The sequence below is a fragment of the Nerophis ophidion genome, linkage group LG24, assembly GCF_033978795.1.
Source record: "Nerophis ophidion isolate RoL-2023_Sa linkage group LG24, RoL_Noph_v1.0, whole genome shotgun sequence".
In the NCBI taxonomy this organism is placed as follows: Eukaryota; Metazoa; Chordata; class Actinopteri; order Syngnathiformes; family Syngnathidae; genus Nerophis; species Nerophis ophidion.
The window spans coordinates 5,919,671-5,945,287 of record NC_084634.1 but is presented as its reverse complement, the minus strand read 5'-3'; the positions used below and the strand labels follow the sequence as shown (position 1 = coordinate 5,945,287).

At 40.1% G+C, this 25,617-nt stretch overlaps 3 protein-coding genes and 1 pseudogene across 7 annotated transcripts in view; 1 reads left to right on the top strand and 3 right to left on the bottom strand.

Annotated features, from left to right (window-relative positions):
• LOC133542303 (uncharacterized) overlaps positions 1-3,109 on the bottom strand; it is a 32,726-nt pseudogene extending 29,617 nt beyond the window's left edge.
• LOC133542532 (oocyte zinc finger protein XlCOF20-like) overlaps positions 1-5,366 on the bottom strand; it is a 69,312-nt gene extending 63,946 nt beyond the window's left edge. Inside the window, exon 1 of the mRNA XM_061886753.1 lies at positions 5,267-5,366. The gene's annotated coding sequence lies outside the window, so the exon portion shown is untranslated. The remainder of the gene's footprint in view (positions 1-5,266) is intronic.
• The window catches only part of LOC133542447 (gastrula zinc finger protein XlCGF57.1-like), a 130,771-nt gene extending 121,201 nt beyond the window's left edge, over positions 1-9,570 (bottom strand). The window contains exon 1 of the mRNA XM_061886580.1: positions 9,132-9,570. Within this exon, the coding sequence (XP_061742564.1) occupies positions 9,132-9,255 (124 nt within the window). The 5' untranslated portion in view covers positions 9,256-9,570. The remainder of the gene's footprint in view (positions 1-9,131) is intronic.
• A 2,980-nt stretch (positions 9,571-12,550) lies between these two features.
• Positions 12,551-23,283, top strand: LOC133542465 (zinc finger protein OZF-like). Of its 5 annotated transcripts, none has more exons than XM_061886631.1 (3): positions 12,551-12,694; positions 15,145-15,363; positions 20,353-23,283. In XM_061886631.1, exons 1-3 carry the CDS (start codon positions 12,616-12,618, stop codon positions 21,738-21,740), a joined length of 1,686 nt encoding a protein of 561 aa, XP_061742615.1. In that variant the 5' UTR covers positions 12,551-12,615; the 3' UTR covers positions 21,741-23,283. The 5 variants fall into 5 exon arrangements, with proteins under 5 accessions (XP_061742615.1, XP_061742614.1, XP_061742613.1 ...); XM_061886630.1 differs by having other exon boundaries at positions 12,570-12,694; positions 15,142-15,363; XM_061886629.1 differs by having other exon boundaries at positions 12,589-13,034.
• Positions 23,284-25,617: the final 2,334 nt, after the last annotated feature.

Below are 25,617 nucleotides of genomic sequence, written 5' to 3'. Positions count from 1 at the left end.
ACGTAATAACGCACGCAAGATCAGCATAGATGACGACAATAAATAGGATTTTAATTGGGATTTGAAAGGTTATTTAGGTAGGAAGGATATTTAAGTAAAATGATATTTAAATAGAAATATATTTAATCAGAAAGGATATTCAACGGGATTTTGAAAGGATATTTAAATAAGGATATTTAATGGCGTTTTGCCACCCAGGTTACATAGTTCAACAGGATAAATATGTAAATAATAATATGTAAACAGGATAAAGATGTACATAATAATAATAAGAGCAGGTAAACACGATAAATATGTACATAATAATAAGAGCAGGTAAACAGGATAAAGATGTACATAAGATGTAAACAGGATAAAGATGTACATAATAATAATAAGATCAGGTAAACATGATAAAGATGTAAATAATAATAAGAGCAGGTAAACAGGATAAATATGTACATAATAATAATAAGAGCAGGGAAACAGGATAAAGATGTAGATAATAATAATAATAAGAGCAGGTAAACAGGACAAAGATGTACATAATAATAAGAGCAGGTAAACAGGATAAAGATGTACATAATAATAATAAGAGCAAGTAAACATGATAAAGATGTACATAATAATAATAATAAGAGCAGGGAAACAGGATAAAGATGTACATAATAATAATAAGAGCAGGGAAACAGGATAAAGATGTACAAAATAATAAGAGCAGGGAAACAGGATAAATATGTACATAATAATAATAAGAGCAGGGAAACAGGATAAAGGTGTACATAATAATAAGAGCAGGTAAACAGGATAAAGATGTACATAATAATAATAAGAGCAGGGAGACGGACAAAGATGTACATAATAATAAGAGCAGGGAAACAGGATAAATATGTACATAATAATAAGAGCAGGGAAACAGGATAAAGATGTAGATAATAATAATAAGAGCAGGTAAACAGGATAAAGATGTACATAATAATAATAATAAGAGCAGGTAAACAGGATAAAGATGTACACGATAATAATAATAATAATAACATGTAAACAGGATAAAGATGTACATAATAATCACATGTAAATACGATAAAGATGTACATAATAATAACATGTAAACAGGATAAAGATGTACATAATTATCACATGTAAATACGATAAAGATGTACATAATAATCACATGTCAACAGGATAAAGATGTACATAATAATAAGAGCAGGTAAACAGGTAGTTGACCCCACTGACTTGTGGTCTGCCTCACAATACAAAGGTCCTGAGTAGTCCTGGGTTCAATCCCGGGCTCGGGATCTTTCTGTGTGAAGTTTGCATGTTCTCCCCGTGACTGCGTGGGTTCCCTCCGGGTACTCCGGCTTCCTCCCACCTCCAAAGACATGCACCTGGGGATAGGTTGATTGGCAACACTAAATGGTCCCTAGTGTGTGAATGTGAGTGTGAATGTTGTCTATCTGTGTTGGCCCTGCGATGAGGTGGAGACTTGTTCAGGGCGTACCCCACCTTCCGCCCGATTGTAGCTGAGATAGGCACCAGCGCCCCCCGTGACCCCAAAGGGAATAAGCAGTAGAAAATGGATGGATGGATAGAAAAACATACACAAATATTCTCACAATATTTCTCACAAATATTAACTACATTTATTGTACCCAACTTTAGTTGAAGCATACATTGTTTATTACACAAAGGTCTGGGGACATACATATAAAACAATCACACAACAATATTCATATTACACAAGAGAGTAATAAAGATAATTAATAGACTGGACTATTGAGACCTGACAAATGATTTATAAAGTCACACATTTTGAAAGTAAATGATTTTGTATGAAAAATGCTCAAATGATGTATAAAGTAAATAATAATATGCTTCCAGAAGTGGGCCGGAAAATGATTCAAATATGAACTAAGAGGGATTTAAGTGTACTCAAAACTCTGCATCTTCATGTGCTGCTGCTGTTCTCACCAGCACACTTGTGTTTCTTACACTGGTACTTATAGGAGAATCTTTCACCACACACACTGCAACTCAACACTTTCTCACCCGTGTGTATTCTCATGTGTGCTTCCAAATGTTGACTTTGTACAAAACCTTTGCCGCAGACTAAACAGATGAAAGGTTTTTCCCCGGAGTGTTTCGTTGAGTGCATCGTCAAGTGTGCCTTCTGGGTGAATCTTTTCCCGCAGATTAAGCAAGTGAATGTTTTTTCCCCGGTGTGTGTTCTCATGTGTAATTTCAACTCACCACTTTGTATAAAACCTTTACCGCACACCGTACATGAAAAGGGTTTTTCTCCTGTGTGTATTTTCATGTGTACTTTCAAATTGTGACTTTGTATAAAACCTTTACCACATACTGAACAGATAAAAGGTTTTTCACCGGTGTGTTTTCTTATGTGTATTTTTAATTGTGCCTTCACAGGGAACGTTTTACTACAAATCAAGCACATGAAGGGTTTTTCTCCGGTATGCGTTCTTATGTGCACTTTCAAATCACCGTTTTGTATAAAACCTTTACCGCAGACTGAACATAAAAAAGGTTTTTCCCCAGTGTGTGTTCTTGTATGCATTGTCAAATTGTGACTTTGTCCAAATCTTTTACCACAAATTGAACATGAAAAAGGTTTGTCACCAGTGTGTATTTTCATGTGTGTTTTTAAGTTATTCTGGTGATTGAATGTTTTGTCACAGAGAGAACATGTGAAGTGTGTGTTGTCAGTGTGACATGTCTTATCATCTTTAGAGTCTTCATCATCAGTGTCAGGAGAGTGTGACGTTGTGTCCTCACTATCTGATAGTGGAGCTAAGAGCTTGTCTGCTTGTGATCCTCCACAGTGGTCTCCATCAGCTTCTGTTGTCATGTGTTGAGTTGAGCTGCTGCTTGGAGGCTCCCCCCCTCCCCTCTCCTCACTCTCACCTTTGACCTCATCATCTTCACTCTTCACAGGGACACCAGTCACTGGGTACTCATCCAACCATTCAAGATGCTCTCCCACCTGACTGATGCTGTGTTCCTCCTCTTCCTCTTTAAAATGGGAGGTCAATGGGTACTTTTCTTCCCTTTGCATTTGCAGTGTATGCGGCACCTCCTCTTCCTCTTTAATGTGCTCCTCCTCGTCCATCCTTAAGCTCCACTTCTGTTGCTCAGGGAGATGTTCTTCACAGACGTCTGCAGGACACAAGAAGACAAACGTTTTAGAAACATCCAGCTCTGATCAGTCGCACAAAGCATTCAGTATGTTTACATGTACTTAGGAAAAACAAGTTATGATCAGATGTGATTACACATATGACCGCTAGGGGGCAGTACTGGTTAGTATTCAGGTTACCGTGTCATATAATGTGGTAGAGCAAGACTGCAGATATACACATAGAAGCATTTAAGTCTCACCTTAAAACTCATTTGTATACTCTAGCCTTTAAATAGACTCCCTTTTTAGACCAGTTGATCTGCCGTTTCTTTTCTTTTTCTTCTATGTCCCACTCTCCCTTGTGGAGGGGGTCCGGTCCGATCCGGTGGCCATGTACTGCTTGCCTGTGTATCGGCTGGGGACATCTCTGCGCTGCTGATCCGCCTCCGCTTGGGATGGTTTCCTGCTGGCTCCGCTGTGAACGGGACTCTCGCTGCTGTGTTGGATCCGCTTTGGACTGGACTCTCGCGACTGTATTGGATCCATTATGGATTGAACTTTCACAGTATCATGTTAGACCCGCTCGACATCCATTGCTTTCCTCCTCTCCAAGGTTCTCATAGTCATCATTGTCACCGACGTCCCACTGGGTGTGAGTTTTCCTTGCCCTTATGTGGGCCTACCGAGGATGTCGTAGTGGTTTGTGCAGCCCTTTGAGACACTAGTGATTTAGGGCTATATAAGTAAACATTGATTGATTGATTGATGTATGTTGTTGAGAACGTGAGTTATTAAAAGTAAGTTACTTGCTATCAATCCAGCCTCATCCTTCAAACACGAACATGACACAAGTTATTGTATGAATTGTCTTGAAATCGTGTGGCCATAAAAACAACTCCAGCTTCTTCCAATGGTTCTTCCTCATCTGAATTCAGTGAGGTTAGAATGCCCCCCCCAAAAAAAAAGCAAGCCATGGCCAGAAAGAGCTTAGTGATAGGGCAGGCATGGAGAACTATTTTACTCGGGGGGCCAGATTTAGATGAAAAAAAGTGTGTCTGGGGGCCGCTATATCTATTTTTAGGAACATTAATACAAAACCTCACAATAATGATTGAAAGCTAACAACGTTAGGACAAAGCGCCTTAAAAAACAGAATGGAATTTGACATTTTTACTGAATAAAGAATGTGGGATTTACAACATTAACAATGAACGATAAAACACTGAATATTGACAACATATTTTACAATCTACCAAAATGCAACAAACATAGTGAAATGTGAACACGATAGGTACAAAAAAACCCCACCTACAAGCTGAGATATCTTATAGTGACCAAAGTAATTAATTAGACGACCATAGTAACTAATTAGATGACCATAGTAACTAATATATCATGCAGATTCCAAGCATTCAATGACTTAGTATATTTGAAGACTTCCGGTCATTAGAAAACATCACTGCACATCATATTGGCAGCTACACTTTCCATCTTAAAGGGGAACATTATCACAATTTCAAAAGGATTAAAAACAATAAAAATCAGTTCCCAGTGGCTTGTTGTATTTTTTTTCAAAATTTTACCGGTCTCTGAATATCCCTAAAAATAGCTTTAAAGTGCTTGAATTTCGCCCTTTGCGAAGACAATGGCCATTTCCCTGTGACGTCATACAGTGCTGCCAATGTAAACAAACAGCGAATACCACAGCAAGATATAGTAACATTAGCTCGGATTCAGACTCGGATTTCAGCGATTTAACAGATTACGCATGTATTGAAACAGATGGTTGGAGTATGAAACTATTGAAGAAGAAACTGAAGCTATTGAGCAAATAGCTATTGAAGCTATTCATAGCCATAGCATGGCCGAATAGCTGCGTTAGCATCGCTGGTAAAATGTGCGGACCAAACGATCAGGACTTTCGCATTTTGTGACACTGGAGCAACTTAAATCTGTCGATTGGTAAGTGTTTTTTTCGCATTAAATGTGGGTGGAAGTAAACGTAATATAGTTGCAAATGCATCTGCAGGTTATCCATACATCTCTGTGCCATGTCTGCTTTAGCACCGCCGGTAAATAGCATGTTAGCATCGATTAGCGTAGCATGTTAGCATCAATTAGCTGGCAGTCAACATCAACAAAACTCACCTTTGTGAATTTGTTGATTTTATAGTTGCAAATGCATCTGCAGGTTATCCATACATCTCTGTGCCATGTCTGCTTTAGCACCGCCGGTAAATGGCATGTTAGCATTGATTAGCATAGCATGTTAGCATCGATTAGCTGGCAGTCACGCCGCAACCAAATAAGTCTGATTAGCACATAAGTCAACATCAACAAAACTCACCTTTGTGATTTTCAATCAATCAATCAATGTTTACTTATATAGCCCTAAATCACTAGTGTCTCAAAGGGCTGCACAAACCACCACGACATCCTCGGTAGGCCCACATAAGGGCAAGGAAAACTCACACCCAGTGGGACATTGGTGACAATAATGACCCAGTGGGACGTCGGTGACAATGATGACTATGAGAACCTTAGAGAGGAGGAAAGCAATGGATGTCGAGCGGATCTAACAGGATACTGTGAAAGTTCAATCCACAATGGATACAACACAGTTGCGAGAGTCCAGTCCAAAGAGGATCCAAGACACAGCAGCGAGAGTCCCGTTCACAGCGGAGCCAGCAGGAAACCATCCCAAGCGTAGGCGGACCAGCAGCGCAGAGATGTCCCCAGCCGATACACAGGCGAGCAGTACATGGCCACCGGATCGGACCGGACCCCCTCCACACGGGAGAGTGGGACATAGAAGAAAAAGAAATTTGTTGAATTTATCGTTGCAAATGCATCTGCAGGTTATCCATACATCTCTGTGCCATGTCTGTCATCGCCGATAAAATGTGGAGACACTCCCGCACATTCAATGGGGGTCTGGCGGCAGATTTTTAGCCACTTTCGCATCTTCGGGCCAGTGGTGCAACTTGAATCCCTCCCTGTTAGTGTTGTTACACCCTCCGACAACACATCGACGAGGCATGATGTCCCCAAAGTTCCAAAAAAATAGTCGAAAAAACGGAAAATAACAGCTGAGACCCGGTGTTTGTAATACGTCGAAAATGAAAATGGCGGCTGTATTACCTCGGAGACGTCACGTTCTGACGTCATCGCAAAAAGAGCGATAAACAGAAAGGCGTTTAATTCGCCAAAATTCACCCATTAGAGTTCGGAAATCGGTTAAAAAAATATATGGTCTTTTTTCTGCACCATCAAGGTATATATTGACGCTTACATAGGTCTGCTGATAATGTTCCCCTTTAAAGGCCTACTGAAAGCCACTACTAGTGACCACACAGTCTGATAGTTTATATATCAATGATGAAATATTAACATTGCAACACATGTCAATACGGCCTTTTTAGTTTACTAAATTGCAATTTTAAAGAAGAAAGCTGTAGGTGAGAAGCGGTGTATTGCGGCCTCCTTTAGCGACACAAACACAGCCGGTGTTTCATTGTTTTCGTTCCTGAAATATGACGGTGAAGCTTTACTATGGAACAGAGATGTCAAGCGAACACGGTTGGATTGGACCAAACACACAAAGCACAGTGTATTATGCAGCGATCATTTCGAAAGATCGTGTTTCGAAGAGGGTCCCTTGTGAAGGGCTGAGATGGGCATCACCACCACCCGTCGAATGGTGCCGGACCGACCTTCAGGTTGTACAGGTACGACCATATAATCTCAATAAAACACTAGAAACACAATAAGCAGATAAGGGATTTTCCAGAATTATCGTAGTAAATTTGTCTAATAACATCTGAATCGCTCCCACTGTATAGTCTTTTTTTTCTCCTAGTCCTTCACTCTCACTTTCCTCATTCACGAATCTTTCATCCTCGCTAAAATTAATGGGGAAATTGTCGCTTTCTAGGTCCCAATCGCTCTCGCTGCGGGTGGCCATGATTGTAAACAATGTTCAGATGGGAGGAGCTCCACAACCCGTGACCTCACGCGCATATCGTTTGCTACTTCCGCTACAGGCAAGGCTTTTTTATCAGCACCAAAAGTTGGGAACTTTATCGTCGATATTTTCTACTAAATCCTTTCAGCAAAAATATGGCAATATCGCAAAATGATCCAGTATGACACAGAATGGACCTGCTATTCCCGTTTAAATAAGAAAATCTCATTTCAGAAGGCCTTTAAACATCTAAAACTATTATTTGGGAAAGTCCAGCGGGCTAGATTGAAAAGCTCAAAGCCTTAAAGGGGAACATTATCACCAAACCTATGTAAGCATCAATATATACCTTGATGTTGCAGAAAAAAAAACATGTATTTTTTTAACCGATTTCCGAACTCTAAATGGGTGAATTTCGGCAAATTAAACGCCTTTCTGTTTATCGGTCTTTTAGCGATGACGTCAGAACGTGACGTCACCGAGGTAACACACCCACCATATTCATTTTCACATTACAAACACCGGGTCTCAGCTCTGTTATTTTCCGTTTTTTCGACTATTTTTTGGAACCTTGGAGACATCATGCCTCGTCGGTGTGTTGTCGGAGGGTGTAACAACACTAACAGGGAGGGATTCAAGTTGCACCACTGGCAAGAAATCTGCTGCCAGACCCCCATTGAATGTGCCAAAGTGTCTTCACATTTGACCGGCGATGCTAAGACAGACATGGCACAGAGATGTATGGATAACCTGCAGATGCATTTGCAACGATTAAGTCAACGAAATCACTAAGGTGAGTTTTGTTGATGTTGTTGACTTATGAGCTAATCAGACATATCTGGTCACGGCATGACTGCCAGCTAATCGATGCTAACATGCTATGCTAATTGATGCTAACATGCTATTTACGCTAGCTGTATGTACATTTGAAACTAGATACCCACATTTAATGCGAAACAAACACTTACCAATCGACGGACTTAAGTTGCTCCAGTGTCACAAGATGCGAAAGTCCAGATCGTTTGGTCCGCACATTTTACCGGCGATGCTAATAAGGCAGCCATGCTATGGGCCACTTCATTAGGTACACCCACACTATGGCCGAATAGCGTCAATAGCTATTCGCTCAATAGCTTCAATTTCTTTTTCAATTTCGTTTTCGCTATCTGCCTCCATACTCCGACCATCTGTTTCAATACATGCGTAATCTGTTGAATCGCTTAAACCGCTGAAATCCGAGTCTGAATCCGAGCTAATGTCGCTATATCTTGCTGTGGTAACCACCATATTGTTTGTATTGGCAGCCCTGTATGACGTCACAGGGAAATGGATAGTGGTTTCGAAGATAGCGAAAATAAGGCACTTTAAAGCTTTATTTAGGGATATTCCGGGACCGGTAAAATTTTGAAAAAAATTTCAAAAAATACAACAAGCCACTGGGAACTGATTTTTATTGTTTTTAACCCTTTTGAAATTGTGATAATGTTCCCCTTTAATTTGCCCAGGTCTGTGATAGGGCATTTCTCAATCCAGGAAGATCCCAAAGTAATTAAGTAATTGTGTTGAAAAATATTATTTTGAAGTGAATGTGAATTTTTTTCAATCATGACGTACATGTGTGGATCGCTGGGCATGTCGTAAAATCCTTTGAGTTGAGAATGAGCTGAGCAGGTACCTGCAATGGCCGTGTGACAAATGCAAACCTACAAATGAAAAACGCGAACAATTCCTCACAATGATCATATTATTCTTATCGGACAAGATGATTTATGTTGCCCATCACTGTCTGTTTTCTCATATCGCCCAGCCCTAATTCGGGTTTTACCATTTAGTGGTCGATTGTACAGAATATGTACTGTACTGTGCAATCTACTAATAAAAGTTTCAATCCATCAATCAAAAGTTGCACACAGTCTCACTAGCGCCCCTAGTGGTAAGGACCACTAGTCTTAGGACAGACCACAGACCCCCGCTGCACATTCTTACATACAACATATTTAAGAATAGTGTTAATAATAGTAAACATGTGAGAGTAAGAAGTAAACAAACCTGTTCTGTGCAACACAACTTGATGTTTCTTGAAAACAGCGTCCAGTAGTTGATGTCGTCGCTCCTTCTCCTCTTTTGTTGGACAAAGTTCCTCCTCGTACTCTGCTATGGTTCTTTCGCACATTTTTCACACAATCACAACACTTTACACTCACACTTGATCTCTGCTTAGCGATGTGTTTTGATCACTTCCGCCCGTCTTTGTTAGCGGCTAACACGCTAAGCTAACTAGCTAAGATGGCTAACAAGCTAGCGAGCGCGAGACACGTCGCAAGACTGATGTATCCGGATAACAACAGTTATTGACGATGTTTACTCCACTAGACGACGTATATATGTACGCACTATTTAAACATACGGAACTGTAATGCACACGTTGAGGTTTTGTCCGCCAGACGCCATTGTCACTTCTCGATCGGTACCGGAAGACAGCAGTGGTCCACGCATGCGCAAAAAGATCACGTCAATTCCGAAACTTGCAATATTTTACGACGGATCTTCGGATATTCATTAAAAATGTGTGCTTTATTTAAAAGATGTGATATTTGATCAAACACTACATGAACCACAATTTGAAAATTATTTTTTATCTATCGGAACCGCGTTGTTCTATTGCAAGGGTAGGGAACCTATGGCTCTAGAGCCAGATGTGGCTCTTTTGATGACTGCATCCGGCTCTCAGATAAATCTTAGCAGACATTGCTTAAAGCGATAATTATGAATAATTTCGCTGGTAATCACAGTGCTAAAAATAATGTGCAAAATATAAAACATTCTCATGCATTTAAATCCATCCATCCGTTTTCTACTGCACCTGTTGAAGAAGTCGCATTAATGGTAAGAAGTATTTTATGTCATGATGGTGGGGGTTGCAGCTTGCTGCGGGGTCGTTCTCCCAGGAAGGCAGACGGACTACTCGGGACATGGCATTTAGGTAAAAACATGATTTAATTTTAACTAAAAAAATATACAAACAAAAATCGCTCACAGCGGAGGCACAACTTGGGCTAAAAAACAAAGCTAACGCATAAACAGACTAAGAACATAAATCAAACAAAACTTACTTGGCATGGCATGAAGCACGAAACTATGGCAAGGCATGAAACAAGTCAGCACAGGGCGACTGACTGGCAAAGACAAGCTTAAATACTGCCTCTGATTAGTGCTCGGGAAGCAGGTGAGCGGGCATTTTGTCCACCAGAGACAGGTGGACCAAATGAGTAACCAAGGAAACCAGACAAGGGAGTGGAAAAAAAACAGGAACTTAAAGAGTCCAAAGGACAAACAGCACGTTTGATCATATTACGCCTATACTGGCTCACCTGCACGGGCTTCCTGTGCTGGTGAGCACACGAAGCCCGTCTCATATAGAGATTGTGAATGATAAACAGCATATCTCACATATTTCTAGTATGCGACTTTAAGGTTTTACTACTTACGTATAAAATACTACACGGTCTAGCTCCATCCTATCTTGCCGATTGTATTGTACCATATGTCCCGGCAAGAAATCTGCGTTCAAAGGACTTCGGCTTATTAGTGATTCCTAGAGCCCAAAAAAAGTCTGCGGGCTATAGAACGTTTTCCGTTCGGGCTCCAGTACTCTGGAATGCCCTCCCGGTAACAGTTCGAGATGCTACCTCAGTAGAAGCATTTAAGTCTCACCTTAAAACTCATTTGTATACTCTAGCCTTTAAATAGACTCCCTTTTTAGACCAGTTGATCTGCCGTTTCTTTTCTTTTTGTCCTCTGTCTCCTTCTCCCTTGCGGAGCGGGGTGGGGGGACAGGTCCGGTGGCCATGGATGAAGTACTGGCTGTCCAGAGTCGGGACCCAGGATGGACCGCTGGCCTGTGTATCGGTTGGGGACATCTCTGTGCTGCTGATCCGCCTCCGCTTGGGATGGTTTCCTGCCGGCTCCATTATGTACGGGACTCTCGCTAATATTTTGGATCCACTTTGGACTGGACTCTCACCGTTATTTTAGATCCACTATGGATTGGACTTTCACAATATCCTGTTAGACCCGCTTGACATCCATTGCTTTCGGTCCCCTGGGGGGCCGAAAGTATGCATGTGTTTAAATAGTTTTGGAATTCAAATAGTTTTTTAAAATGTCCATTATATTTAAAGTACCAAATGCTTTAGTGTGTTTCATTAATTAAACAATACCTAGTTGTATTTACAATTTTTATATTATGTGAAAATATTGTCTAAATGTCATAAAATGTCACTCTTTCAGATATTCCGCTCCAAATCTGTAGAATGACGTCACCGAAGGAATACTTTTGCACTCTGACCATATTATTAGAGAAGTCATACTGGAAATATGAGAGATATGCTGTTTATCATTCACAATCCCTATATGAGACATAAATACATGTGTTTTTCTCTTTGTGCATTCCAAGTGTTGTATAGATAAATACATTAAGAAGTCTGCTAACAATGGAGCCAATAGGGGCTTTCTATTCCGCCCCAAAAACCTTTAAAAAATCATGCAAAACCCGCCAACAATAGACTTTATACATATCGGGACATCATTATTAACCAAAAATTTGCATTGTTTTAACGCAGACAAGTTATTTTTTTTTAGTGGTGCATTGATAACACACAGCTAGAGCAGTTAGATTCACTATGGTCTGGACTTTCACACTAGAATGCTAGATCCACTATGGACTGGACTCTCATTATTATGTTAGATCCACTATGGACTGGACTCTCATTATTATGTTAGATCGACTATGGACTGGACTCTCATTATTATGTTAGATCCACTTTGGACTGGACTCTCACTATTATGTTAGATCCACTATGGACTGGACTCTTACTATCATATTAGATCCACTATGGACTGGACTCTCACTATTATGTTAGATCCACTATGGACTGGACTCTCACTATTATATTAGATCCACTATGGACTGGACTTTCACAATATCATGATAGATCGACTATGGACTGGACTCTCATTATTATGTTAGTTCCACTATGGACTGGACTCTCACTATTATGTTAGATCCACTATGGACTGGACTCTTACTATTATGTTAGAAAAATACACTAAAATATGAGCGCAAGACAAGAACTAAAACATGACACACAGGAAAACGGCGAAAAAGTCCAAATAAGTCAGGGTGTGATGTGACAGGTGGTGACGGTACACCTACTTTGAGACAAGAGCTATATGCCATTATGCATGCCTGGTTATGCTTTAAAGTCGTAGCCAACAATTGCGACAACAACTTTTTGCTGGCAATTGACTTTCGTTTTTTAATGATTTCTGCTGGTGGTGTGCCTCCGCATTTTTTCAATGCAGAAAAATGTGCTTTGGGCTCAAAAAAGGTTGAAAAACCAACACTGGCGTAGGGATCCACCTCGGTCCACCTTCCACATCAGTAGGTGGCGGTAATGCGCACCCCAATGTTGCGTGCCTACCGCCATAAAACCAAAGAAGAAGAAGAAGCAGCAGAAGATCCTGGCACAAAATGGCGGTGAAGCCCGGTGTAAGATGGCGGGCTTACGGCTCTTCATCGGCAATGCGGCAACAATATAAAAGATATCTATGTAAGTGTTCTTTAATAAAATAGACATCGGTAATGTTTGTTTGGGTCCGGATGCTTTAGTCGAAGCACACGTTGCTGATTCTCGTTGTAGCTTAGCTTGCTAGTTGAATTTTAGTTGCTAGTTAGCTTAGCATGTTAGCTGCTAACAAAGAGAGGCGGATTTGATCCAAAACACATCGCTAAGCAGAGATCAAGTGTGAGTGTAAAGTGTTGGGATTGTGTGAAAATGTGCGAAAGAACCATAGCAGAGTACGAGGAGGAACTTTGTCCAACAAAAGAGCGACAACATCAACTACTGAAAGCTGTTTTCAAGAAACTTCAAGTTGTGTTACACAGAACAGGTTTGTTTACTTCTTATTCTCATGTTTACTCACTTTATATTTCATTAATACCACTATTCTTAAATAGATTGTCTATAGGAAGAATGATTGTCATGTGAGGATGATGCACTGCTCTGTTTTTATATTGTTCATAAAAACAAGACAGTTTCAGACACACATTATTTATAAGAGGTTGAATGTATGTATTTATTCCTCTGTTTGTAACAATGTGCATCAACATCCATCCATCCAATTTCTGTACACATAATAGACTTTATTTCTTTTACTCTCATGTGAATAATGCTGTATAATAGACTGCTTTTATATTATTCACATGTGAATAATGCTATATATTGGACTGTATTTATGTTGTTCACATGTGAATAATGCTGTATAATAGACTGTATTTATATTATTCACATGTGAATAATGCTCTATAATAGACTGTATTTATATTATTCTCATAAATAATGCTGTGTAATAGACTGTATATATATTATTCACATGTAAATAATGCTATATAATAGACTGTATTTATATTATTCACATGTGAATAATGCTATATATTAGACTGTATTTATGTTATTCACATGTGAATAATGCTGTATAACAGACTGTATTTATATTATTCAAATAGATAATGCTGTGTAATAGACTGTATATACATTATTCTCATGTGAATAATGCTGTATAACAGACGGCATTTATATTATTCACATGTGAATAATGTTGTATAATAGACTGTATTTATATTATTCACATGTGAATAATGCTGTTTAATAGACTGTATTTATATTATTCACATGTGAATAATGCTGTCTAATAGGCTGTATTTATATTATTCACATAGATAATGCTGTGTAATTGGACAGTATATATATTATTCACATGGGAATAATGCTGTATAATAGACTGTATTTATATTATTCTCATGTGAATAATGCTGTATAATAGACTGTATTTATATTATTCACATGTGAATAATGCTGTGTAATAGACTGTATTTATATTATTCTCATGTGAATAATGCTGTATAATAGACTGTATTTATATTATTCCCATGTGAATAATGCTGTATAATAGACTGTATTTATGTTATTCCCATGTGAACAATGCTGTATAATGGACTGTATTTATGTTATTCACATGTGAATAATGCTGTATAATAGACTGTATTTATATTATTCTCATAGATAATGCTGTGTAATAGACTGTATATATGTTATTCCCATGTGAATAATGCTGTATAATAGACTATTTATATTATTCACATGTGAATAATGCTGTACAATAGACTGTATTTATATTATTAACATGTGAATAATGCTGTATAATAGACTGTATTTATATTATTCCCATGTGAATATTGCTATATAATAGACTGTATTTACATTATTTTTATGTGAATAATGCTGTATAATAGACTGTGTTTATATTAGTCACATGTGAATAATGCTGTATAATAGACTGTATTTATATTATTCACATGTGAATAATGCGGTATAATAGACTGTATTTATATTACTCACATATGAATAATGCTGTATAATAGACTGTTTATATTATTCGCATGTGAATAATGCTGTATAATAGACTGTATTTATGTTATTCTCATGTGAATAATGCTGTATAATAGACTATTTGTGACGCTTAGCTGGCATCGTGGTGCGTGTTTGCGTTCTCTCGTGGGTGCAGCGGAGATGTAACACAGCATGAAGGTAGGAATGATGATTTATTTATATCTACAAAACTAGGAACAAAAACACTTGCACGAAGGCACTACAAACAAAACCAACAGAAAGCGCTAGCATGAGCTAGGGACACACAACAGAAAGGCTTGGAAGCTAAAGTACACAAAAGTAATTACCACAATGCGGGAAGAGCGATGTCACCTGTTGCATGGATGCAAATAAGAGTCCAAGAAAGAATGGCAAACAAAGGCGGGCTTAAATAGAAGGGATAATCAAGAATCAGGTGCGTGTGAAAAACAAGGGAGGTGACACAAATGGGTAACTATGGAACAGGAAGTGCCACCAGGAACTAAGGGAGTCAAATAACAAAACGAGATACCAAACAGAACCAAAACCAGAATATGCCATGATCTGTTGATATTTACTTATTCGCCCAGCAGACATCCAGCAGCGCCCCCACATTAAAGAGGAAGAGGAGGAGACACAGCCCCTCCACATTAAAGAGGAAGAGGAAGAAGTGTGGATCAGTCAGGAGGGAGAGTGTCCTGTAGGGCAGGAGGAGGCTGATCTCAGCAAGTTTCCACTGACTGTTGTCTCTGTGAAGACTGAAGACCATGGAGACAAACCACCTGAGTCCTCACAGCTTCATCACAGTCCAAGTAAGCACAACATCCACATATCATTTTATTCTCAGGGCATTCACTCCATCACAACTGGACTGTTCAGTTTGTCTTAAAAGACGTTTGGCCTCTCATCCAAGTCAGCTTCATCAGTTCATGCTCATCGACTTCAAGTCTTATATCTAATTATTTGAATGTAAGGCCGTAGAACATTTATGTTTCAAACTCTGGCCTGCGGGCCCAACTTGGCCTGCCGTGTAATTTCATTTGGCCCTTGAGGCAATATCAAATTACAAACCCCGTTTCCATATGAGTTGGGAAATTGTGTTCGATGTAAATAACAGTCTGGATGGTTCGCTTCCCCTTTGGTCCGGATGAGACGATGTTGAATATTTCCAAACAAAATTTGAAATGTGGACTCGTCACACCACAGAACACTTTTCCACTTTGCATCAGTCCGTCTTAGATGATCTCAGGCCCAGAGAAGCCGGCGGCATTTCTGGATGTTGTTGATAAATGGTTTTCTCTTTGCATAGTAGAGCTTTAACTTGCACTTAAAGATGTAGCAACAAACTGTATTTAGTGACAGTGGTTTTCTGAATTGTTTCAGAGCCCATGTGGTGATATCCTTTAGAGATTGATGTCGGTTTTTGATACAGTGCCGTCTGAGGGATCGAAAGTCACGGTCATTCAATGTTGGTTTCCGGCCATGCCGCTTACGTGGAGTGATTTCTTCAGATTCTCTGAACCTTTTGATGATCTTATGGACCGTAGATGTTGAAATCCCTAAATTTCTTGCAATTGCACTTTTAGAAACGTTGTTCTTAAACTGTTTGACTATTTGCTCACGCAGTTGTGGACAAAGGGGTGTACCTCGCCCCATCCTTTCTTGTGAAAGACTGAGCATTTTTTTGGGAAGCTGTTTTTATACCCAATCATGGCACCCACCTGTTCCCAATTAGCCTGCACACCTGTGGGATGTTTCAAATAAGTGTTTGATGAGCATTCCTCAACTTTATCAGTATTTATTGCCACCTTTCCCAACATCTTTGTCACGTGTTGCTGGCATCAAATTCTAAAGTTAATAATTATTTGCAAAAAAAGTAATGTTTATCAGTTTGAACATCAAATATGTTGTCTTTGTAACATATTCAACTGAATATGGGTTGAAAATTATTTGCAAATCATTGTATTCTGTTTATATTTGCATTTAGCACAATTTCCAAACTCATATGGAAACGGGGTTTGTAACATTAGAGCTGGCCCGCCGGTATTATACAGCGGCGGTACCGCTATAACACCGCATTTACCGCTAATACTCCCAATTTTCCCGGGAGACTCCCAAATTTCAGCGCCTCTCCCGAAAATCTCCAGTGGGCAACCATTCTCCCAAATTCCACCCGGACAACAATATTGGGGCACTGCCTTTAGCGCCCTCTACAACCTTTCGTCACATCTGCTTTTCCTACATAGAAACAGCCACGGCCCAGCCACATAATATATGTGGCTTTTACACACACATAAGTGAATGCAAACCATACTTGGTCAACAGCTATACAGGTCACACTGAGGGTGGCCGTATAAACAACATTAAAGGGGAACATTATCACAATTTATAAAGGGTTAAAAACAATAAAAATCAGTTCCCAGTGGCTTGTTGTATTTTTTGAAGTTTTTTTCAAAATTTTACCGGTCTCGGAATATCCCTAAATAAGGCTTTAAAGTGCCTTATTTTCGGCTCTCTGCGAAGACACTGGCCATTTCCCTGTGACGTCATACAGTGCTGCCAATGTAAACAAACAATGGGAATACCACAGCAAGATATAGCGACATTAGCTTGGATTTAAACTCGGATTTCAGCGACTTAAGCGATTCAACAGATTACGCATGTATTGAAACGGATGGTTGGAGTATGAAAATATTGAAGAAGAAACTGAAGCTATTGAGCGAATAGCTATTGATGCTATTCATAGCCATAGCATGGCCGAATAGCTGCGTTAGCATCGCCGGTAAAATGTGCGGACCAAACGATCAGGACTTTCGCATCTTTTAACACTGGAGCAACTTAAATCCATCGATTGGTAAGTGTTTGTTTCGCATTAAATGTGGGTGGAAGGAAACGTAATATAGTTGCAAATGCATCTACAGGTTATCCATACATCTCTGTGCCATGTCTGCTTTAGCACCGCCGGTAAATAGCATGTTAGTATCGATTAGCGTAGCATGTTAGCATCGATTAGCTGGCAGTCAACATCAACAAAACTCACCTTTGTGATTTCGTTGACTATCGTTGCAAATGCATCTGCAGGTTATCCATACATCTCTGTGCCATGTCTGTCTTAGCATCGCCGGTCAAATGTGGAGACACTCTGGCACATTCAATGGGGGTCTGGCGGCAGACACTTTGGCATCTTCGGGCCAGTGGTGCAACTTGAATCCCTCCCTGTTAGTGTTGTTACACCCTCCGACAACACACCGACGAGGCATGATGTCTCCAAGGTTCCAAAAAATAGTCAAAAAAACGGAAAATAACAGAGCTGAGACCCGGTGTTTGTAATGTGTTGAAAATGAAAATGTTACCTCGGCGACGTCACATTCTGACGTCATCGCTTCCAGCCCGATAAACAGACAGGCGTTTAATTCGCCAAAATTCACCCATTTAGAGTTCGGAAATCGGTTAAAAAAATAGATGGTCTTTTTTCTGCACCATCAAGGTATATATTGACGCTTACATAGGTCTGGTGATAATGTTCCCCTTTAAAGAAGCCCACACAGCCGCCTGTTTTAAAAGCATTTTAATTGGCTGATTGTCATTGGTGAAAAATAAAGGTACGGAAAAAATATTAGCATTCCAGCATGCTAACCTTTCAAGCTATTTTTGGTTCGCTAATTTTGTATCTGTAAAATGATAAATGTGTTGTACTTGTATAGCGCTTTTCTACCTTCAAGGTACTCAAAGCGCTTTGACACTACTTCCACATTTACACATTCACACACACATTCACACACTGATAGAGGGAGCTGCCATGCAAGGCGCTAACCAGCACCCATCAGGAGCAAGGGTGAAGTGTCTTGCTCAGGACACAACGAATGTGACGAGGTTGGTTCTAGGTGGGATTTGAACCAGTGACCCCCGGGTTGCGCACGGCCACTCTTCCACTGCGCCACGCCGTCCCTAACCCTTAAGAGTCATATAACTTGGTATTATCACGCCCTCATTGGGGTCCTTCAGGCATTAAAGGCGCTGTCACGCCAAATGTCTTCCGGGGGGAAGACATTTGGCGTGACAGCGCCTTGAGTTAAAACTCGGCACGCCTCCCGCAGTCATATATCCCAGCATGCACCACGTGCTTCTTCTTCTATGAGGGAAAATAAGGTAGACGGCTACCGTAGTTGCGAGACCTCTTGTGGCACGTTTAATTCGGACACTGAAGAAGAAGAATTTGAGGGATTCGTGGATGAGGAATAACTTAATAAAGTGAGCTTTACATGTTTATTTTGTGTGTTGTGTTGTGTGTCATTAACGTTTGAGCAACGTTGAGTTATTGATATATTGTTATTGCTTTGCACTATTTCGAGACGTCACTGTCGTCTAGCAGTTCAGTGACGATTCCTGCTTTCCTGAAATCATGTCTCTCAATAGGAGCCATTTTGGGGTCTTTACATTTAAACACACAAATGAAAATGAAACGGCACGGCTTGGTGCAGTCATATATCCCAGCATGCACCGCACGCTTCTTCTCCTACAGGGGAAAATGAAATCGGCGGCTGCTTACTGTAGTCGTGAGACCTGTTGTGGCTTAAAGGGGAACATTATCACCAAACCTATGTAAGCGTCAATATATACCTTGATGGTGCAGAAAAAAGACCATATATTTTTTTAACCGATTTCCGAACTCTAAATGGGTGAATTTTGGCGAATTAAACGCCTTTCTGTTTATCGGTCTTTTAGCGATGACGTCAGAACGTGACGTCACCGAGGTAATACACCCGCCATTTTCATTTTCACATTACAAACACCGGGTCTCAGCTCTGTTATTTTCCGTTTTTTCGACTATTTTTTGGAACCTTGGAGACATCATGCCTCGTCGGTGTGTTGTCGGAGGGTGTAACAACACTAACAGGGAGGGATTCAAGTTGCACCACTGGCAAGAAATCTTCCGCCAGACCCCCATTAAATGTACCAAAGTTTGACCGGCGATGCTAAGACAGACATGGCACAGAGATGTATGGATAACCTGCAGATGCGTTTGCAACGATTAAGTCAACGAAATCACAAAGGTGAGTTTTGTTGATGTTGACTTATGTGCTAATCAGACATATTTGGTCGCGGCGTGACTGCCAGCTAATCGATGCTAACATGCTATGCTAATCGATGCTAACATGCTATTTACGCTAGCTGTATGTACATTTGAAACTAAATACCCACATTTAATATGAAACAAACACTTACTAATCGACAGATTTAAGTTGCTCCAGTGTCACAAGATGCGAAAGTCCTGATCATTTGGTCCGCACATTTTACCGGCGATGCTAACGCAGCTATTCGGCCATGCTATGGCTATGAATAGCGTCAATAGCTATTCGCTCAATAGCTTCAGTTTCTTCTTCAATATTTTCATACTCCAACCATCTGTTTCAATACATGCGTAATCTGTTGAATCGCTTAAGCCGCTGAAATCCGAGTCTGAATCCGAGCTAATGTCGCTATATCTTGCTGTGCTATTCGCCGTTGTTTGTTTACATTTGCAGCACTGTATGACGTCACAAGGAAACGGATAGTGGCATCGCAAATAGCGAAAATCAAGCACTTTAAAGCTTTTTTTAGGGATATTCGGAGACCGGTAAAATTTGGAAAAAAACTTCAAAAAATACAACAAGCCAGTGGGAACTGATTTTTATTGTTTTTAACCCTTTTGAAATTGTGATAATGTTCCCCTTTAAGTGCATGTACACATACTGAGTGCTTTGCGTGAATGAGCAGAGCTGCATGTTTCTAAAACGTGTTTGTCTTTTGCTGTCCCGCAGACGTCTGGGAAGAACATCTTCTCCCTGAGCAACAGAAGCGGAGCTTCAGGATGGTGAAGGAGGAGCCACAGCCCTCTCACATTAAAGAGGACGACGAGGCGCCACAGACCCTGCACATTAAAAAGGACGAGAACCCGCTGACCCCTCACATTAAAGAGGAAGAGGAGGAACCCAGTATCAGTAAGGAGGGAGAGCATCCTGAATGGTTGGACGAGTTCCCAGTGACTGGTGTCCCTGTGAAGAGTGAAGATGATGAGGTCAAAGGTGAAAGTGAGGAGAAGAGAGAGGCGGAGCCTCCGAGCAGCAGCTCAACAGAAACTGATGGAGACCACTGTGGAGGATCACAAGCAGACAAGCTCTTAGCTCCACTATCAGATAGTGAGGACACAACGTCACACTCTCCTGACACTGATGATGAAGACTCTAAAGATGATAAGACATGTCACACTGACAACACACGCCTGACGTGTTCTCACTGCGACAAAACTTTTAAATTTCGTTGTCGTCTGAAAGTACACATGAGAATACACACTGGAGAAAAACCATTTTCTTGCTCACAATGTGGTAAACATTTTACTCAATGGCCACACTTAAAAAGGCACATGAAAATACACACGGTCGATAAACCTTTTCCCTGTTCAATTTGTGCCAAAAGATTTGTACAGAGTGGTGATTTAAAAGCGCACATGAGAATACACACTGGAGTAAAAACAATTCCCTGTCCAATCTGCGGTAAATATTTTAGTCAAAGGCAAAATTTGAAAATGCACATGGTAAAGCACACTGGTGATAAACCTTTGTCATGTTCAATCTGTGCTAAGGGTTGTTTCCACGTTGGTGATTTGACAACACACATGAGAACACACACCGGAGACAAACCATTCATTTGCTCAATTTGTAGTAAAAGTTTCTCCGTGAAGGCAAATTTGATAAGACACATAAGAATACACACTGGTGAAAAACCCTTTAAATGTTCAGTATGTGGTAAAGGTTTTACACAAAGTCCCAGTTTGAAAGTACACATGAGAATACACACTGGAGAAAAAAACGTTTCATGTTCAGCGTGCGGTAAAGGTTTTACATATGCCTGTGAGTTGCAAGTACACAGCAGAACGCACACCGAAGAAAAACCATTCATGTGCCCAATTTGTAGTAAGAGATTCTCCCAGAAGGCACACTTGATAAGGCACGCATCAGTACATTCTGGTGAAAAACCTTTTATGTGTTCAGTATGTGGTAAAGGTTTTACAGAAAGTCACTGTATTAATGTACACATGAGACTACACACCGGCGAGAAAGTGTTGAGTTGCAGTGTGTGTGGTGAAAGATTCTCCTATAAGTACCAGTCTAAGAAACACAAGTGTGCTGGTGATACCAGCAGCAAATGAAGATACAGGATTTGAAATAAACCGTCAAAACTTTAATTTCGACTTTCTGTTGTTGTGCAACACAATCTTGTTAATATTCTTAGATATTTTATATTGTCATGTCTTGGTGATCATGGTTTTTTTTGGTTATTTTCTGTTTGGTTTTTGGACTCTGTCTGTTCCTGTTTTTTCACTCCCTGCTCAGTTTTCACCTGTCCTCATGTCACGCACCTGATTCATTTGGACTCATGCACCTGTTAATAACCACAACACCATTTAAGTCTCACATTAAAACTCATCTGTATACTCTAGCCTTTAAATAGACCTTTTTAGACCAGTTGATCTGCCGCTTCTTTTCTTTCTCCTATGTCCCCCCCTCCCTTGTGGAGGGGGTCCGGTCCGATGACCATGGATGAAGTACTGGCTGTCCAGAGTCAAGACCCAGGATGGACCGCTCGCCTGTATCGGTTGGGGACATCTCTACGCTGCTGATCCGCTTGAGATGGTTTCCTGTGGACGGGACTCTCGCTGCTGTCTTGGAGCCACTATGGATTGAACTTTCACAGTATCATGTTAGACCGGCTCGACATCCATTGCTTTCGGTCCCCTAGATGGGGGGGTTGCCCACATCTGAGGTCCTCTCCAAGGTTTCTCATAGTCAGCATTGTCACTGGCGTCCCACTGGATGTGAATTCTCCCTGCCCACTGGGTGTGAGTTTTCCTTGCCCTTTTGTGGGTTCTTCCGAGGATGTTGTAGTCGTAATGATTTGTGCAGTCCTTTGAGACATTTGTGATTTGGGGCTATATAAATAAACATTGATTGATTGATTGATAAGCCTGTAGTCGCCAGGCAGCCACCCTTGTTATTCATGCTGATGATCCATACTGCTCTTTTTCATGCTCTTTTCTCGTTCTAAGTAAGTTTTCTTTATTCATGCCATAGTTTGCAAGTTTTTTTTTATCTCCATATTTTGGCCTTTGCGGTAGTTTTGTTTTCTCAGCCAAGTTTTGAACCTCTGCTGAGAGCGCCTTTTGTTTGTTCCTTTTTTTTTTTTTTTCTCGAGTTAAGATTAAAATCATGTTTTTACCTTCACGCCATGTCCGATCCAGTCGCTTTGCACCACGGGAAAACAAAACAAAACAAAACAAATCGTCATGACATATATTAACATTTGTGTTTCAGTCAAGGAGGCTACATCCATGAATACTTGTGCATTTAAAACTACACAAACTGGTTTCTTTGAAAGGTTGTAGACTGAAGCAACGGCTAATGTTGCTTACCTTTATATATATATGACTTTTTTTTATTCTGAGGAAAAAAAATCGGCCTCTTGCAGTCATGTATCGTACTAATTGAAACCTCAATGTGGAGTAATTGTGCATTCAGTATAACATGTGAGACATCTTTTTTGTATTTGTAACACGATCTTGTCAGTGTGATTCTAACATTTATAGATGAGATATTTTAGATTAGTGATTTTATTTCTGTCAACTACATGTATACAACATTGTGTACTTTTATTTAAAAATGAAAATGTGAAAATAAACATTTTATGTGTGTATATATTTTTAATTCACTTTCATACTTATTCCTAATAGTGTTTTTATAAGTTTTTGAAATAATGAAGTGTTACATGTTTTAATTTGTAATTGTAAATGATTGCGTGGATTCATTCCTTTATATGATATACGTATTTGTTTTACATGTGTGAAGTGAATTATATTTATATAGCGCTTTTCTCTAGTGACTCAAAGCGCTTTACATAGTGAAACCCAATATCTAAGTTCCATTTAAACCAGTGTGGGTGGCACTGGGAGCAGGTGGGTAAAGTGTCTTGCCCAAGGACACAACGGCAGTGACTAGGATGGCAGTAGCGGGGGAATCTAACCTGGAACCCTTAAATTGCTCTATACCGCCCCATGTGTTCATACCTTTGCTTTTGAGTACATATAACTCGGTCTTTGTTCAAATTTATTGGTTCACATCTGAAACATCTTCTGACATTCAGACATTATTGTGAGGTTTTGTGTTAGTGTTCCTAAATGGATACACCGGCCCACAGACAATTTTTTTTTTTCTCTCTCTAAATTTCCCCCTGAGTCAAAATAATTGCCTACGCCTGTTACGGACAATGTTTTTTTTTTTTTTTTAACGAATTTACATTGCTTGAACCCCAGCCTCAATGTTGACAGTAAAGTAGTTTCCTTCCCAAATTTAAAAAAAAAGCTGTTTTTCAAATGGGGCTTCACGGTGGAAGAGGGGTTAGTGCGTCTGCCTCACAATACGAAGGTCCTGCAGTCCTGGGTTCAAATCCAGGCTCGGGATCTTTCTGTGTGGAGTTTGCATGTTCTCCCCGTGAATGCGTGGGTTCCCTCCGGGTACTCCGGCTTCCTCCCACTTCCAAAGACATGCACCTGGGGATAGGTTGATTGGCAACACTAAATTGGCCCTAGTGTGTGAATGTGAGTGTGAATGTTGTCTGTCTATCTGTGTTGGCCCCGCGATGAGGTGGCGACTTGTCCAGGGTGTACCCCGCCTTCCGCCCGATTGTAGCTGAGATAGGCGCCAGCGCCCCCCGCGACCCCAAAAGGGAATAAGCGGTAGAAAATGGATGGGATGGATGGATGGATGGAATTAAAAAAAAATATCACATGACATTTTTTGTGTTGTTTTTTTTTCCCTTTCTTAGAATCCCAAAAACTATCAACTTTAGAACACGGGCACGTTTAGAATGTCAGGGAAAGGAATGTACATCATTCCTGAATTAAATAAAAAAATAATACATTTCCTTTGACCCTGTAGCAGGGGTAGGGAACCTATGGCTCTAGAGCCAGATGTGGCTCTTTTGATGACTACATATGGCTCTCAGATAATTATATTTATATAGCGCTTTTCTCTAGTGACTCAAAGCGCTTTACAAAGTGACACCCAATATCTAAGTTACATTTAAACCAGTGTGGGTGGCACTGGGGGCAGGTGGGTAAAGTGTCTTGCCCAAGGACACAAAGGCAATGACTAGAATGTCGGAAGAAGGAATCGAACCTGGAACCCTCAGGTTGCTAGCACGGCCACTCTCCATGCCGAGTAAACGTGTAATACTCTTCCATATCAGTAGGTGGCAGTCGGTAGCTAATTGCTTTGTAGATGTGGGAAAGAGCGGGAGGCAGAGTGCAGGTAAAAAGGTGTCTAATGCTTAAACCAGGGGTAGGGAACCTATGGCTCTAGAGCCAGATGACTGCACCTGGCTCTCAGATAAATCTTAGCTGACATTGCTTAACAAGATAAGTAATGAATAATTCCGCTGGTAATCACAGTTTCAAAAATAACATTCAAATTATAGAACATTCTCATGCATTTTAATCCAACCATCCATTTTCTACCGCACCTGTTCAAGATGTCGCATTAATGGTAAGAAGTATTATATTTATTATTGGTTAACTTTTATAATAACAATGTTGTTAAAAAGAATAAGAGACTTATTATACTCTACAAATGTTGGTCATACTTAAAAATGACCGAATTTAGTTGTATTCAGTGTTGAAAAATGTTATATGGCTCTTACGGAAATACATTTCGAAATATTTGGATTCTTGGCTCTCTCAGCCAAAAAGGTTCCCGACCCCTGCCCTGTAGGAATGGAAGGTTTTAGGTAATTTGACCCTTTTTTAAATTTATTTAAATGAGTAAATTACTGAAATTGAGTTATGTTGTGATCTAGAAAGAAAAAAAGATATCAATAAAGAGTGATCTAATTTTAGAGTTTGATAAGTGTAATATTATGTCCATCCACCAAAAACCCAGAAAGTTCAGGAGTTTCTCAAAAAGTTATGCTGTATTTACAATATTTTGTGAAATACAATCCATCCATCATCTTCCGCTTATCCGAGGTCGGGTCGC